This window comes from Dama dama, chromosome X (genome assembly GCF_033118175.1).
Source record: "Dama dama isolate Ldn47 chromosome X, ASM3311817v1, whole genome shotgun sequence".
In the NCBI taxonomy this organism is placed as follows: Eukaryota; Metazoa; Chordata; class Mammalia; order Artiodactyla; family Cervidae; genus Dama; species Dama dama.
Genome location: NC_083714.1, coordinates 54,598,601 through 54,613,094, shown reverse-complemented (window position 1 = coordinate 54,613,094; position 14,494 = coordinate 54,598,601). Strand labels below are relative to the sequence as shown.

Below are 14,494 nucleotides of genomic sequence, written 5' to 3'. Positions count from 1 at the left end.
ACTCTGTGCCAGGACAGAGAGCAGGCACCTGGAGATCTGGAGACAGAGGAGGGTAAGGAGAGTGAGAATGGAACTGTAGGTAAAGAGCAAATGAGCTAAGATGGCGGTGGTCAGGCAATGTCACCCCACAGACTCTTGCTCTCAGCCCATGTTTTGTAAGTACATGGTTATGTAACAGCTGAGATAACTTAGAGCACTCTGCATGTGTGTCATGATGTACCCATTTGGCCATGGGCCACTCTTGCTCTGTAAACATATATAAGCTCCACCTGAAAAGCCCTTGTAGCTATGTTATGGCTGCATCTGTTGGGTCAACCATGAAAGAATAAATATAAATAAATATGTCTGCAGTTCCTACAGCTCCTTGAGTTTTCTTCCAGCTCCCCCACTCACACCTTGCCTACCCTGGGTTCAGCAAACAATATGAACAGTGACACAATTGGCAGGCTGATACAGCGAGACAGGGCCCCACGTATACCCCAGCAGGAATGGGGGGAGAGGCTCAAACTTCTGGAAGATGTGATCCTGCTGGCCAGCCCTCCCTCTATGGGGGCAAAGCAAGGTTCCAGAGAGAAGCCAGCTATGTTGGGACACTGGTCCCCACTGGTCTCCAAGTCTCCAAGAGTCAGCTCACAGCAGTGGTGGCAGGGCCATCCTCAACCCTCAGGGAAAAACAAGAGTCACAGCCCTTGGGAAGGAGGCGGCTGAAGAATGGCTCAGGTTTCATGATTACAGGCCAGCTGCTCAGTGCCTAATGAAGGCTCTTCAACCACCAGATGCAGACCCTAGGCAGTGGGGAGGATTCTCATGTGAGAACATCAAAAGTTTCACAGAGGGCGGCCAACTCCCAAAGAGACTGGCAGGACAAGACTTCCACATACTCAGACACCAAAGGCCACACAGCTCCCCACTGCTGCAGACTGAGTGTTTGTATCCCTCCCAAAATCTCCATGTCAAACTGAATCCCCAGTGGGACTGCATTAGAAGATGAGGAAGGTGGAGCTCTGACAACAGGGACAGCGCCCTTCTAGGAAGAGACATGACAGAGTTCGCCCCTTTCTGCTCTGGTGGTGTGAGGATACAGCAAGAACATGGCTCTCTACAAGTCAGGACATGGGCTCTCACCACTTACTAACTCTGCTGGCACCCTGATTTTATTTTATTTTTTTTTTGGCACCCTGATTTTAGACTTCCAGCTTCCAGAGCTTTGAGAAATATGTGGTACTGTTTATAGCTACCCAGCCTATGATATTTAGTTACAACTGCCCAAGCTGACTAAGACACCTCTTCCTCTAATCTCCCCTGACACTCATCTGTTGGCATCTGGGACCTCTCCCTTCCCTTCACTGGGTTCCTGTATTACCCACCCCAGGCAGCATTTCAGGGGCTCTTGTGCCAGGCCCCTGCACCCGTGACCTACACTCCTTCAGTAACTTCATCCCCTCCCATCCAAGGCTGCAATCTCCACCTGACAGGCTACCGGGCCCCGGTCTCAAACTCCAACCTGACCTTTTTCTGAATTCCAGAACTGTATCCTCCCCACACAGGCTCCTCAACTTGTAACAGCTTAAAATGAAATTCCTTCCCTTCCCTTTCACTTTCTCAAGAAGAAAGCTAACTTAAAGCTGACCTCCATAATGAAGTCGGGACTTCCGAATTAACATCCAGTGCCACTCCCCAGCAGGTCCCCCATGGAAAGATGGGCCCGCCCACCCGCCAACAGCTCTGTGTCCCAGCTGGGGAGCAGCTGTTGTGTGACGGCCCAGGTCTGGGGCTCCAGGTGTGCTCCGTACCCTCCAGTCCCTGCTGCGGAGGGGCAAGTCACACACTGAGTGAGGAATTGGCAGTGCGCCGAGGACTACAGAGAGAAAGAGCAGAGCACCCTGGCATGGGAGAACGCCCCTCACCTGGGGAGACTGCCCTGGGGAAGCGATGTTCCCACCGTGGTCGGACGGATGGGGCAGTGGTTAGGTACGTGTGTGGAGACTGGGAGATGGCACTGGGGTATGCTGAAGGAACTGAAAGGTGCCTGCCACAGCTGGGATGTGGGCCTCAAAGGTGTGGCAAGGCTGGAAGGAAAGGGTCTTCAGCTTGGAAGGTTTCAGAGGCCTTGTTCAGAAATTGGTTGTCACTGCCTCAAGGCACTAGGGGTGCCCAGAGCTGGACCTCTAGAAAATCCCTCTGGCCAGGATATGGAAAAAGGGTGGAAGGGAACCTCTACAGAGTACCAGCAAACTGAATCCAGCAGCATAGTAAGAAAATTATTCATCATGACCAAGTGTGACCTATCCTAGAAATGTGAGGGCTTGTATGAGTAACAGTACTAGGCGGCAGTAACAAAGCATCACAAAGCAGGTGCCCTAAAATGACACACTGATCCCCTCACAGCTCTGGAGGCTGGAAGACCAAGACTGAGTTATTGGCAGGGTTAGTTCCTTCCAGAGGCTCTGGCTTGCAGGGACTGTGGCAACTCTGGGGGCCACTTGACATGTAGCTGCATGGCTCCAATCTCTGCCTTCATTGTCACGTGGCCATCTCCCCTGGGTCACTGTCTCTACACGACCTTCTTATCAGGACACACATCATTGGATTTTAGGCCTACCCTAATCCAGTCTGACCCCATATTAACTATATCTACAAAGACACAATTTCAAAATAAGGTCCCATTCTGAGGTCCCAGAGGATCATGAATTTGGGGGACATGCTATTCATACCACTACATCAGTCAACATACAAAAATCAGCCAATGTATCGATAATACACCACATGACACAGAATGAAGGGGGAAACTACATGATCAGATCTATTGATACAGAAAGGGCTTCTGAAAATCCAATATTCTTTCATGGTTTTTCATGATAAAACCATTCAACAAAAACCTAAGAACTGAGGGGAATTTCCTTAACCTGAAAAGGGCATGTATGAAAAACCACAGCTAGTATAGCCAGTGTGAAAGACTGAAAGCTTTCCCTTTAAGATTAGGAACATGACAAAGATTCCTGCTTTCACCACTTCTATTTAACAGGGTCCTAGAGAGTAAGTACCCTTCTGGCTGCTAGATGGGATTCTGTTAGATTTATGAATCACCTAATAAAGACAACTGGATGTTCCAAAAAATAAAACTAAAAAGCAAAACATGGTACTTGAGGTTCTTGCCAGGCAATTAGGCAAGAAGAAATAAAACACATCGAGATTGGAAAGTAAGAAGAAAAACTATCTCTACTTGCAGACATGATACATATAGACAAGCTAATGGGGCCTTGGACAGATAAATATCCTTGTCTGGTTCCTAGACACATACACCACTAGAGTTGAAATCATTCTAGACATGCAATTTGGTGTCCGACTCCTGTCCCCTCTCTGTGGGATAAAACATAATGGACTGCCCTAGCTCTGTTGGATGTTTAGAGATTGCCTCCGTGAATATAGCTTTTATCATGTTTTTTACAATTTCCTGGGGACAGTACTACAGTGGTGACAGGAAGCACGCAGAAAGACCGACAGGGGTCACTGGGTTCACCAGCTGTGGGGAGCCAGGGGAGCTGACTGATTGAGGATGACTTTTTGTAGTAGGCTGAAAAATGCCTCCCCCACCCCACAAAGATATACACACCAAATCCCCAGCAACCGTAAATGTGCCCCTTTTTATAGGTATGATTGAGGTTCTTGAGGTGAAGAGAGAATCCTGGGTTATCTTGGGTGGGCCCTAACTGCCATTCCAAGCATCCTTGGAAGAGAAAAGAGGAGAAGACACAGAGACACGGGGAGGGGGAGGCTCTGTGAAGACAGGGGCAGGCACTGGAGTGCTATTGCCGCATGCACAGAGGAGCTGCCAGAAGCCTGAAGAGGCAGGGAACGGATCTCCCCGGAAAGCCTCAGGAGGGCACAGCAGCCAGATCCCAGAAGGGTATGAGGATAAAGGTGTGCTGTTTTAAGCCACCAACTTTGTGGTCATTGGTTCAGCACCTCAGGGAACTCAGGTGCTGTCCATCTTCCTCCTTGTCCTGGTCCTCTCCCAGCTTCCCCGCCTCAGTAGCTGATACCACTGTTCATTCCTCTCACCCCATTTCCATCCTGATGCAGCCCTCTACATGAGATACCATCACCCCCCACCCACCCCACTCCACCCCCTATTACAGAAGAGGCTTCTGGAGTGGTTAGGTAACTTACTCAGGGTTCTGCCAAGCACCAGGTGGCAGAGCCGGGAGGAAACTCCAGGTGTAACTGAACGCAAAGCCAAGGGTTGTCACTACCCTGCCTCTTAGGCTGGTCTGGATATGCTTAGGTTTCGTTGCCTGGGAGACAACCAAGAAGGGATACCAACCAGATGATGGGATGGAAATCCCATCTGGACCTTAGTAGGGATCAGGGCGGGAGAGAAACTTGGAGGGCAAACTCAACACAGAGGCAGTATTGAGAGTCAGGGCAATGGAGGAGATGGCCCAGAGAGATTGGGCAAAGGAGAGGAAGCAGGGAAGGAGGCTGAGCTGGCCAGGCTGCAGAGAGAGGTCCTGGGGCAAGAGATGTCATGAGAGCCAAGAGCATGGAGCCATCCACTCTGGGTCAGTAGTGAAAACGACCTGAAAGTTCAGTAGTGAAGTTAACCTGAATGAGTTCTCAGGGACAGGCCCCCACACAACCTTCACATGCAGTCTAGGGAGGAGGTATGCTGTTACTCCCAATTCAGAGGAGGTGACTGTGGTCTAAAGAGATGCAGTGACTGCTCACAGTCATGTACAAACAACCACATGACCACTATGCTCCCTCAGTGTGAGCTAGATGTCCCCCTCCCCAAGGACCATGATGGGGGCTGCTTGGCAGTTTGTGTGTATGGCCCACAGCAGCACACGTGTTAAGGGCACACCTGATGGCTTGTTTGCTCTTTGAAGTCTTGGGGAGGGCTCCTCCCGACAGTGAGATGGGGAGGCAGGAGGTTGGCTTTTGGGAGGAGGTGGGCAACAATGGAGCAATCAATGAAGAAAGCAGGGGCACAAGCTGCCAAGAGAAACAAATACCTCCAACCACTGCTGAGGGGAGCATGACAGGGGAGCCCTCAGGCACTCCCTTTCTTGCCCTTTTCATAAATGACATGCTCAGCCATGTCAAATGTGTCTTTCCACAGATCATCCAAAACCACCTCAGATGCTACCTCCTCTGTGAAGCCTGGCCCAGTGGCACAAGCTCCACCAGAACGGTGAACTCTGCTTACAGGGAGCACCTCACCTCATCTACCCTGGAGTTTCCCCAGCACCTGCTCCCTAGTACATGCTCATTACATGTTTGTTATCCGAGTATCATTTTACAGGTAGGCATGAGTTAATGCTGGGAAAGACTGAGGGCAAGAGGAGAAGGGGACAAAAGAGGATGAGATGGTTGGATGGCATCACCATCTCAGGGGACATGAGTTTGAGCAAGCTCCAGGAGATGGTGAAGCACAGGGAAGTCTGGCATGCTGCAGTCCATGGGGTCGCAAAGAATCGGACACGACTGAGTAGCTGAATGACAACAACATGAGATGGTAAGGGCTGTCCCCACCATCCCAATACCTGAAATTCCTCATGGAAGGGCCAGGACTCTGACTGCCACAGGCCTGCCATCAGGACTGCACTGTCAGCAAGTCATCTGTGGGAAACAGAAAGGACTCCACTCAGAGCCTTTCCATTGGAAAGAGGGCATCGGAGGCTGGGCCGCACAGCCCCGCCCTGTCAGCTGGTGGTTCAGATGGAGCTGGGTGCCTTGTTTCACACAGCTGACTCCATTTGTACAGAGCTTCAGGCCAGATATGAATTGGTCACGTAATCAAAGGTTACTTTGATGGGCCTCACGATGCTTTCACTAAAATGCTTACTAGATTCTCTAGGTGATCATTCTCTTTCTGGGTGTTTACTTTCTGAGTCAGCAGACAGGATTGTGGAGGGGCAATGAGAAGACCAGGTTCGTGAGGGCTGGAGATCTAGGAGGCCCACTGTGGGCTGCTCCGCAGGAGTCTACCTTCACGGGGCTATCTGAACGGCATGATGCTTTACAAACAGTTCACAGGAAGAGCTTCTGCAGTACCTTGTTTGTGTCAGCGACGCTGTTTTGCCGGGCATCAAAGATGATGAGTTTGTGAGCCTGTGCATTAGCATCCATTATTGTTTGTAAGTACTTCTCATCTTCCTTGCAGCGCTTATCATTGGGACCCACAAGCGGCTGGCTGCAACGGGTAATTGTTGCCTGACTTTCTGGATGAATCCATGACAACACCTAGTGTTTGAAAGCAACAAGAATTAGTACAGTCCTAAACCAATATGTGCTCTAATGTACCTGTGTGTATGCTCAGTTGCTCAGTCATGTCTGACTCTTCGCGATGCCATGAACTGTAGCCCTCCAGGCTCCTCTGTCCATGGAGTTCTCCAGGCAAGAATATTAGAGTGAGTTGCTATTTTCTTCTCTAGGGGATCTTCCCAACCCAGAGATCAAACCCAGGTCTCCTGCACTCCTGCATTGGCAGGCAGATTCTTTAGCACTAAGCCACCAAGTTCTTAAGCACACCTGCTTTTTTTTTGTATTTTTGTCAAAAAGGAAGGTTCAGCCTGAAGACAGTGTGAAAGTAGCCATGAGACTCAATGTTTGGGTCAGGCTGAAAGGAGTCTGACTAAGTGAGCTCTAAAAAATCTCCTCTGCCTTTAAAATTCTAGGATTCTAAGAAAAACAAAAACTAAGTCAAACCATGACTAACACCAAGACCATTTCTATTTGATCGACTGATTTTGTCTCATTTAAAAACACCTTTGAATCTCAACTGTAACTCAGATGATAAACAATCTGCCTACAATGCAAGAGACCTGGCTTTGATCCCTGAGTTGGGAAGATACCCTGGAGAAGGGCATGGTAACCCACTCTAGTATTCTTGCCTGGAGAATCCAATGGACAGAGGAGCCTGGTGAGCTATATCCATGGGGTCACAAAGAATCAGACATGATTTGGAAATTAACACTTGGATCTCAACAATGGCGTACGTTGCCAGATGAGGACAAAGTAAACAGTCTTTTGTAAAATCTAAAGCTATGTCCCCAAACCTACCATTTTCCTCCAGTGACCAAGACACTTGGGGTCAACCAGAAGGCACATGCAGGGCTCAAGACATGCACTCCCTCCCTAACTGTGGTGATCATATGTAATCCCAGTATATACATATATCTAAACTCACCAAACTGGATCCACTAAACATGTGCAGAGTGTTTTGTATACCAACAAATCTTTTAAAATACTTCACCCCCTGTTGGCTACTATTTCTTTCTGCAATGGTGGCCCTCCTAGTACAGGTATAGCCGTCCCCTCAGTATCTAAGAAAGAATGTATTTTCTCCAGGATGATTCAGTGACATCAGCGACACGAACTGTCAGCGCACTAGCAAGCTAAGCCCTCTGCTATCTATGCCATGTTTTGAAAGCATGACTGAAGTTACCCTGGTACTTAGGAACATGAACTCATGGAAGGTGGGGTCATAGCAGGCAGACAAAATGCTTATATAATTAGATAGTTCTTGAGAATCAAAGATATGTTCAGGTTTATAGACTTCTTTTTCTACTTTCCATTTTCTTCACGAGATTTTTTCTAACTTGCTTTTCCCCATATTAGAACAAATGCAGTATATGTTCATATCTAAATAGCATTGTTTATTACTTACCGGGATTCTACCTTTTGCTCGAAATGCTGCTACTTTTGAAAGATCATCATCTTTTACACTAGTTGGCACAACAATGATGGCAGGGTAGGTGTCACAGAGCTCATAATTACTGTTTACTTTAGATATTTTCCAACTTTCATTTGGCAAGCCCTGCAAGGTGTCAGAGGAAAGTTGGTGGTGCATATGGGGAGCATACTTTTATACTTTCAAAAAGTACTAAGCATGAACTACATCCAATTATTTTCTAGTAAAATCCATTTGTAATTCATTATTCATTACTGCTTAAAAGATTAAATATACATTTATTTTATATAAGCCATTGCCTACCTAATTCATTAAAAAAAAAATCTAATGAAGCATAATTTCCAAACATACTAAAACATGCAAATTATATACTTGAATTCCAGTCCTATGTATTTCTTGTCATGTTTTTTTATAACAAGTGAGCATAATGTTGTTCTTTTAAAATACCCACGTAAGTCCTTTAGACAAACAGAAACTTCTTTAAAATGTCTAAAGGAATATAAATCACCATACCAAATACAAGGTGCGGACCAAGAGTAAGTCATGAAAATAACATTGTCAAATGTTTTGTCAAACATTTGTCAAACTTGTCAAAACACACAACTTGTCATTCTCATTGGAATATCTTCAAACTAACAATGCACTAAAGAACTTTTAGGTAGAGAAATGCCATCAGACTGACATAGCCATGTCTTACACTCATAATCTAACTTAAGCCATTGCTTTATCCTTACTAATCAACTTACTATCAGAATATCTAATAAAAACCATCTGGCTGGTTTCTTTTGTAACCCCTCCCCCTCATCCTGGTACTCCATTTGCCCTCTGAAAAAAGGAAGAACAAACAGTGACACAGCTGAAGGTGTGGTGCAAGGAGAATGGGCATCTAGAGCTGAAGAACCAACAGGCGAGGTGAGTTACACCCATGGACAACTTGTTGCAAAAGGTTTCTTCTCTACTACATTTCTACCCTTTTAGGAAAAAGATGCTCAACCTATTATTTTCCAATTGATAAGCAGCACACTTTACCTGTCTTTTATATTCAGATACTGGATCGTAAACTTTCCATCCATTCACTGGAAATTTTTCTTTATAGTTGAAGGCAAAGAGTGTCTGGATACAAAAAGCACAAAATAGACATGTCAGCATCTTTGCAATGTCACATGCAAACTACTAAAGCTTTTCATTCAGTTATGAGCTGAATGTATTGAGTCCTACTTTAATCTACAAAATTTTGTAAAACAACCAACTTGAAGTTTTCTTCATCATTACACAGAACTGACACATTTTAAGTAGTCAGTGTTAGTTATCAACAGTGAGAAAAGAAATAAAGGAAACCTCTGGAAGAAAGAATAACTAACCATGACATTTTTAGACTGCCATGAAGGCATTCAGACCCACACAAAAAGAAGGTTATTTCCATGTACTTACCTGCCCATTGGAAAGAGGAAATGCATGTTTGTTGAGGTTTTCAAATATCCCTAGTTTACTCTGTTCTTCCTGTTTATAAGCAAGTCGCAAGTTCCTCATATCCTGTTAAACAATTAGCAAAACTCATTTATTCAACATGTATTGAGTATCTATAAGGTAGACCCCATGGTATGAAGAGACAAAATATTTTTATTCATTTCTCACAAAACATAGTTGGCCCTCCATATCTGCAGGCTCCATACCCGCAAATTCACCCAAGCGTGGATCAAAAACATTGGGGAAAAAAGTTCCAAAACACACAACTTGTCAAGCAACTATTTACATAGCACTGACATAGCACTAGGTATTTAAAATGATGTAGAGATGATCTAAAGTACACAGGAGGATGTGCAGAGACTGTATACAAATATGATGCCATTTTATATTCGAGCATTCATATCTCCAGATGTTGGTATTTGCTGGTGAGGGGGTGTCCTGTAACTAGTCCCCGGTGGACACTGAGCGGTGACTGGACTCCATTTTACTCCAACTAACAAAAGGCAATTTACAAAACACCTCCAACAAGATAATAAATTGAGGAAAATGGAACAAAGGTGAGGTGTTAGGGGGGAAAACTCATCAGGTGGAACCAGGAGTAAGGTTAGTACATAAGAGACGGGCCATCAAGTGGTGTGCCCTTCTGTGCTAAAGGTGTGCTGTAGGATCAGTTCTGGCTTTACGCTGCTCAAAGAGTCAATTATGGAATTTGCACCATCCATCAAATAGAAATGCAACAGAGGTTTCTCCTCTGAACTCGGAGCAAGGATTCTGTGTCACGTAGAGATGGCAGCTCTCAGTAACTTCCTTCCAGAAATTACAATATTGCTTCTCAAGATGAGTATCTGAAAGCCCCCTGCCACACAAGCTGTCAGCCTGAAGCCCAAATGGAAGTTGTCAGGAGCAAGGCCGACAAGGTGGCTCAAAGGGTGCAATGTCTTCCCAGGACTGGTTTGAGCACTACCCCCTGACTTTTCTAAGCCTATGCTCTTTGTTAAAACACAAGAATCTTATTCTTTAATCTTACACAGAATTTGAAAATAAATATGACCACAAACAAATTAAAGCAAAAGCAATTGGGGAAGTGAGAAAGGTATTGCTGTGGTATTATTTAGAACAGTGAAAGAATAGAAATAACCTAAATGCCCATCAATAAATAGGGGCTGGCTCAATAAACTACAGTACCACTGATGGCATACTACAGAGCTGATGAAAACAAGAAGTGGCTCTTGTTAGGTACTGCTAGCCAGGAATTCCAAGATAATGGTTGAGTGGGGAAAGAAAGGTGCAGAACAATCAATGTAACACACGACCATTCACATTTTCAGATATGGGCTTGTATGCAGAGGCCAACTATGGAAACTGGTGCCAGTGGGTGCCTGCACAGAGTGAATCAGGGTGGCTGGAAAGAAACTTACTTATTGCTACACACAGTTTTGTACTTTTTGAATTTCATATCACCTGTTTAAGCATGGCCCTGGTAATTCTACACTGAAGAACATTTTAAAACTGCTTTTCACAAAGGCCCACCTTGGCCACACACACAGAAAAAATATCGTAGGAAAACAGCTACAGGACACCTGCCTAAGTGACATAACTTCCTGCTGTGCCCTCCTGCCAAGCTACTCTGGCTACACACATGCTCTCCAGTTGCTGACTGAGCTGACTTGCTATTTAGGATTGCTCAGCTCAGAGGGAGAAGGCAATGGCAACCCACTCCAGTACTCTTGCCTGGAAAATTCCATGGACGGAGGAGCCTGGTAGGCTGCAGTCCACGGGGTCGTGAAGAGTCGGACATGACTGAGCAACTTCACTTTCACTTTTCACTTTCATGCACTGGAGAAGGAAATGGCAACCCACTCTGGTGTTCTTGCCTGGAGAATCCCAGGGACGGCAGAGCCTGGTGGGCTGCTGTCTATGGGGTCGCACAGAGTCGGACACGACTGAAGCGACTTAGCAACAGCAGCAGCTCAGAGGCAACGGCATTGCCAGCAAAGACAGAGCATGTGTGAAGCCCCAGGAGTCTGAGTGTGGCAAGGGTTGGAGGGGTCCAAGGCGGGTGGGAGCAACTATGGGAATGGGGATGGCAAGAATGAGGGGAGGCGGGCTGGAGTGGGAGCCGCCAAGGAAAGCAAGCCCACTCACACCATGGGGTCTCCGTGTTTTCCCTATAGCCCAAGGGTAACGGGCAGCTACTGAAGAGTTCTGAGTAGGGAAATGACCTGTTCCACAATTACAGAATTGACCTACCCACCCCACCCTCGGCTTTAAGTTCTGCAAAGGATTCCCACTGCTCTGCCTGAGGAGAATCCTGGAGAATCAGGACTGCCGCCATGGACCTGAGGGGAGGACAGCCATGTGTTGCTCAAGGGATGCTAGGAAGCCAGCAGATTTCCGACCCAGCACAGTAAAGGCTTATTTGAAAACATGGGTTCAACTGCAGTCTAGGGCCAACCAGCAAGAGCTTCACTCAGAGATATGATGGAGGCAGACAGACTGGTAGGAATCTAATCCAAACCCCAAACTGGGAAGGGACCTGGATGGTGCTGCAGGCAGGATCTCTTGCCTGGTATTTTAGGTGAGGTTGTTAGTGAACTGTATTCCACAAGGCAAAGTCATTGGAATAAAGCATCAGTTAAGGTGTTTCTTAAATGACTTTGTTGTTGTTCAGTTGCTCAGTTGTGTCCTACTCTTTGCAAACCCATGGACTGCAGCATGCCAGGCTCCTCCGTCCTCCATCGCCCAGAGTTGGCTCATATTCATCTTTAAAGATTAGTCTTCATCAAAGCTGTCACACAGATTTTACTTAATCCATTGGAAGAAAGGGACAAAATCAAATTAAGCATGGCTCAGGTGCAAATTCCAACAAGAAACTCAACTGTGTTTTTAATCACAGAATTTATGAATATTGTTGTCCCTTTAGGGATTCCTGGGTAGCTCAGTAGTAAAGAATCCACCTGCCAGTGAAGGAGACACAGGAGATGCGGGGTTTGTTCCCTAGATCCGGAAGATCCCCTGGAGGAGGAAGTGGCAACCCATTCCAGTATTCTTGCCTGGAAAATCCCACGGACAGAGGAGTCTGGCGGGATACAGTCCATGGGGTCGCAAAGAGTTGGACACGACTGAGCAACTGAGCACACACATGCCCATTGTCCCTTTAGGAAGTCTCTGACTGAAAACTAGTCTTCTAATGACAAACTGCAAAAAAAATACTGATCTATGCTTTCCACTTGATTTCTCTGAAATGTAACAAATCATGTCACCACCTAGGTTACAGGTCCATGTTAATTAGAACACTTCAACAGAAAAGAAGCAGTTTACTTCAACAGCTTATGTAATGGTCTGAATTGGTTGATGAAGGGTTGGAGAGGTTTGTGTCCTGAAGACATCTGAGTGACTAATGTCCAAATTATTCTTACTATCCAAAGGCCCAAGGATGTTCCAACTGGCTGCCCCATCTCAGTTTCTCTCTGCACCGTACCTTGCACACAATCTCTATGCCACAAGAGTTGTCTCCATGGCTTTGTGCTCCAATCTTCTCAACTCTGCTGATCACTCCCAGGGGGACGTCAAGGACAAAATGTGGGTCCTGGGTTCACAGATAAACATGAATGCCAATCAGTGTCAGTCAACAGAGTTTTCCAGTTCAAGTCTTCGCTGGCTAAAAACATGTTTGCTTGTTACTTTGATTTTCCTCTTGGTTCTGGTAAGACACCAAGGTCTGATTTATCACCTCCTTGGTGATGTAGATGTTGAGACTATAATTAAACCCCACCCCCCACCCCCATGAAAGTGTTCCTTGAATGGCCTTTTTTTTTCAACATACAAAATCTGCTTGCACATCTTATCTAATGAGATGGATGAAACTGGAGCCCATTAAAATGGGCACATTTTAAAACTGACTCTCAGTCTCTCTCAGAGTGGTAGGATTTCAGGATACTTTTTACTATCTTCTCTATTATTTGCTTTCTTCTGCAGCATTTTTAAAAATAAAACCCACTTAAATACTCACTCTCTCTACATTCTTGAAGTACATCTTAAAGTCCGTCACTGTCAGGGTGCCAGTCACTGCTCCCACAAATGGGCAGATATACATAACATCTTTCACTGAAAGAAAAAACCCAAAATAGCATCTAGTGCCATTGGCTTGTGTTTCAATAAATCTTAACATGAGTTTCCACAAATGCGTGATTCTAGTTTTCTAGGAATTTAATTTTTTTCATTACTTTAAATAGAGGCATAGATAGTCTTCTAATAAAATTCCATTTTTAAAACAAAAGTCTGATTTGCTACTTAATGAGGTTTTAAGTAAAGAGCCTCATAATAGTTACATTTTGTCATTTCCTTCCAAATAGTTCACATTTTCCCTGAGTGATAAATTAATCACATTCAAAAACATATTAATTAAACTCTGAAGATCTTGGGCTACATTTCATAAATCACTACTAATGAAAACCAACTAAAGCTAAACACTGTCCCCCGAAGCACCTCCAAAAAGCTGCTTTACAGATGGCAAAAACCAAAACCACGTCAATGAAGTAGGGAAAGACTTCTTTGCTTCAAATTCTTCATCAGTTTCCATATTTCTTAATGTTTATATCAATATCAACATCCTTAATATCAAAATCAACAACACTTATAACTCCTATGAATATTGGGAAGCTCACACCAGTCACAAAGATACCACATCTTCCCAATCTTCCCAAAGTGCTATTCCATTAAAAGTGCCATTCCACTGAAAGCTCAAGAATGGACACAGCTACTGATGAGTCCAAGGAGATAAATAACAGCACTAAAGCTGTCATTCAGCCAAATTCTCAAAACACTTACATTAAACTTTTATAAAACTCATTATGTACTGAGTGGCTCCTATTGTTGGGGTTCTAGGTATAAATGACAAGATTCCTTCCTACTCACCAGGTAACCCCTGAGGGATACTACACAGAAAATCACCACAGAGCCTGATAAATGCTATCAGAACCATGTGGACTTGATGTGATAAGAGCTCAGAAAAGGAATGACTTAATTTAGCAGGGATGCTGGGGAAGGGAAAGGGAGGAGAGGTCAGCAAGTTGCCAGAGGTTAGTGTGGCTGGGTCCAAGGGTGCATGAGGACAAAGGGACACAAGGCCAGAGATGACTTGTTCATCAGAGTTCATGGCAGTTTATTTGTACTAGCCAAACAACAGGAACAACCCAAGTGTCTGTCAATAGGTGAATGGATCAGCACACTGTGATGTATCCACACAATGGAATATGACTCAGCAATGAAAAGGAATGACTGCTGACCATAGCACTCACAATATGGGTAAATATCACAATAATTAAGCAG

At 45.2% G+C, this 14,494-nt stretch overlaps 1 protein-coding gene across 4 annotated transcripts in view; it reads right to left on the bottom strand.

Annotated features, from left to right (window-relative positions):
* The window catches only part of MTMR1 (myotubularin related protein 1), a 59,878-nt gene that overhangs the window by 21,409 nt on the left and 23,975 nt on the right, over nt 1–14,494 (bottom strand). For all 4 annotated transcript variants that reach the window (XM_061136907.1, XM_061136904.1, XM_061136905.1 and 1 more), the window contains 6 exons: nt 13,176–13,270; nt 12,645–12,752; nt 9,128–9,229; nt 8,726–8,809; nt 7,673–7,822; nt 6,058–6,246 (listed from right to left, as the gene is read on the bottom strand). In XM_061136907.1, the coding sequence (XP_060992890.1) occupies nt 6,058–6,246; nt 7,673–7,822; nt 8,726–8,809; nt 9,128–9,229; nt 12,645–12,752; nt 13,176–13,270 (728 nt within the window). The remainder of the gene's footprint in view (nt 1–6,057; nt 6,247–7,672; nt 7,823–8,725; nt 8,810–9,127; nt 9,230–12,644; nt 12,753–13,175; nt 13,271–14,494) is intronic.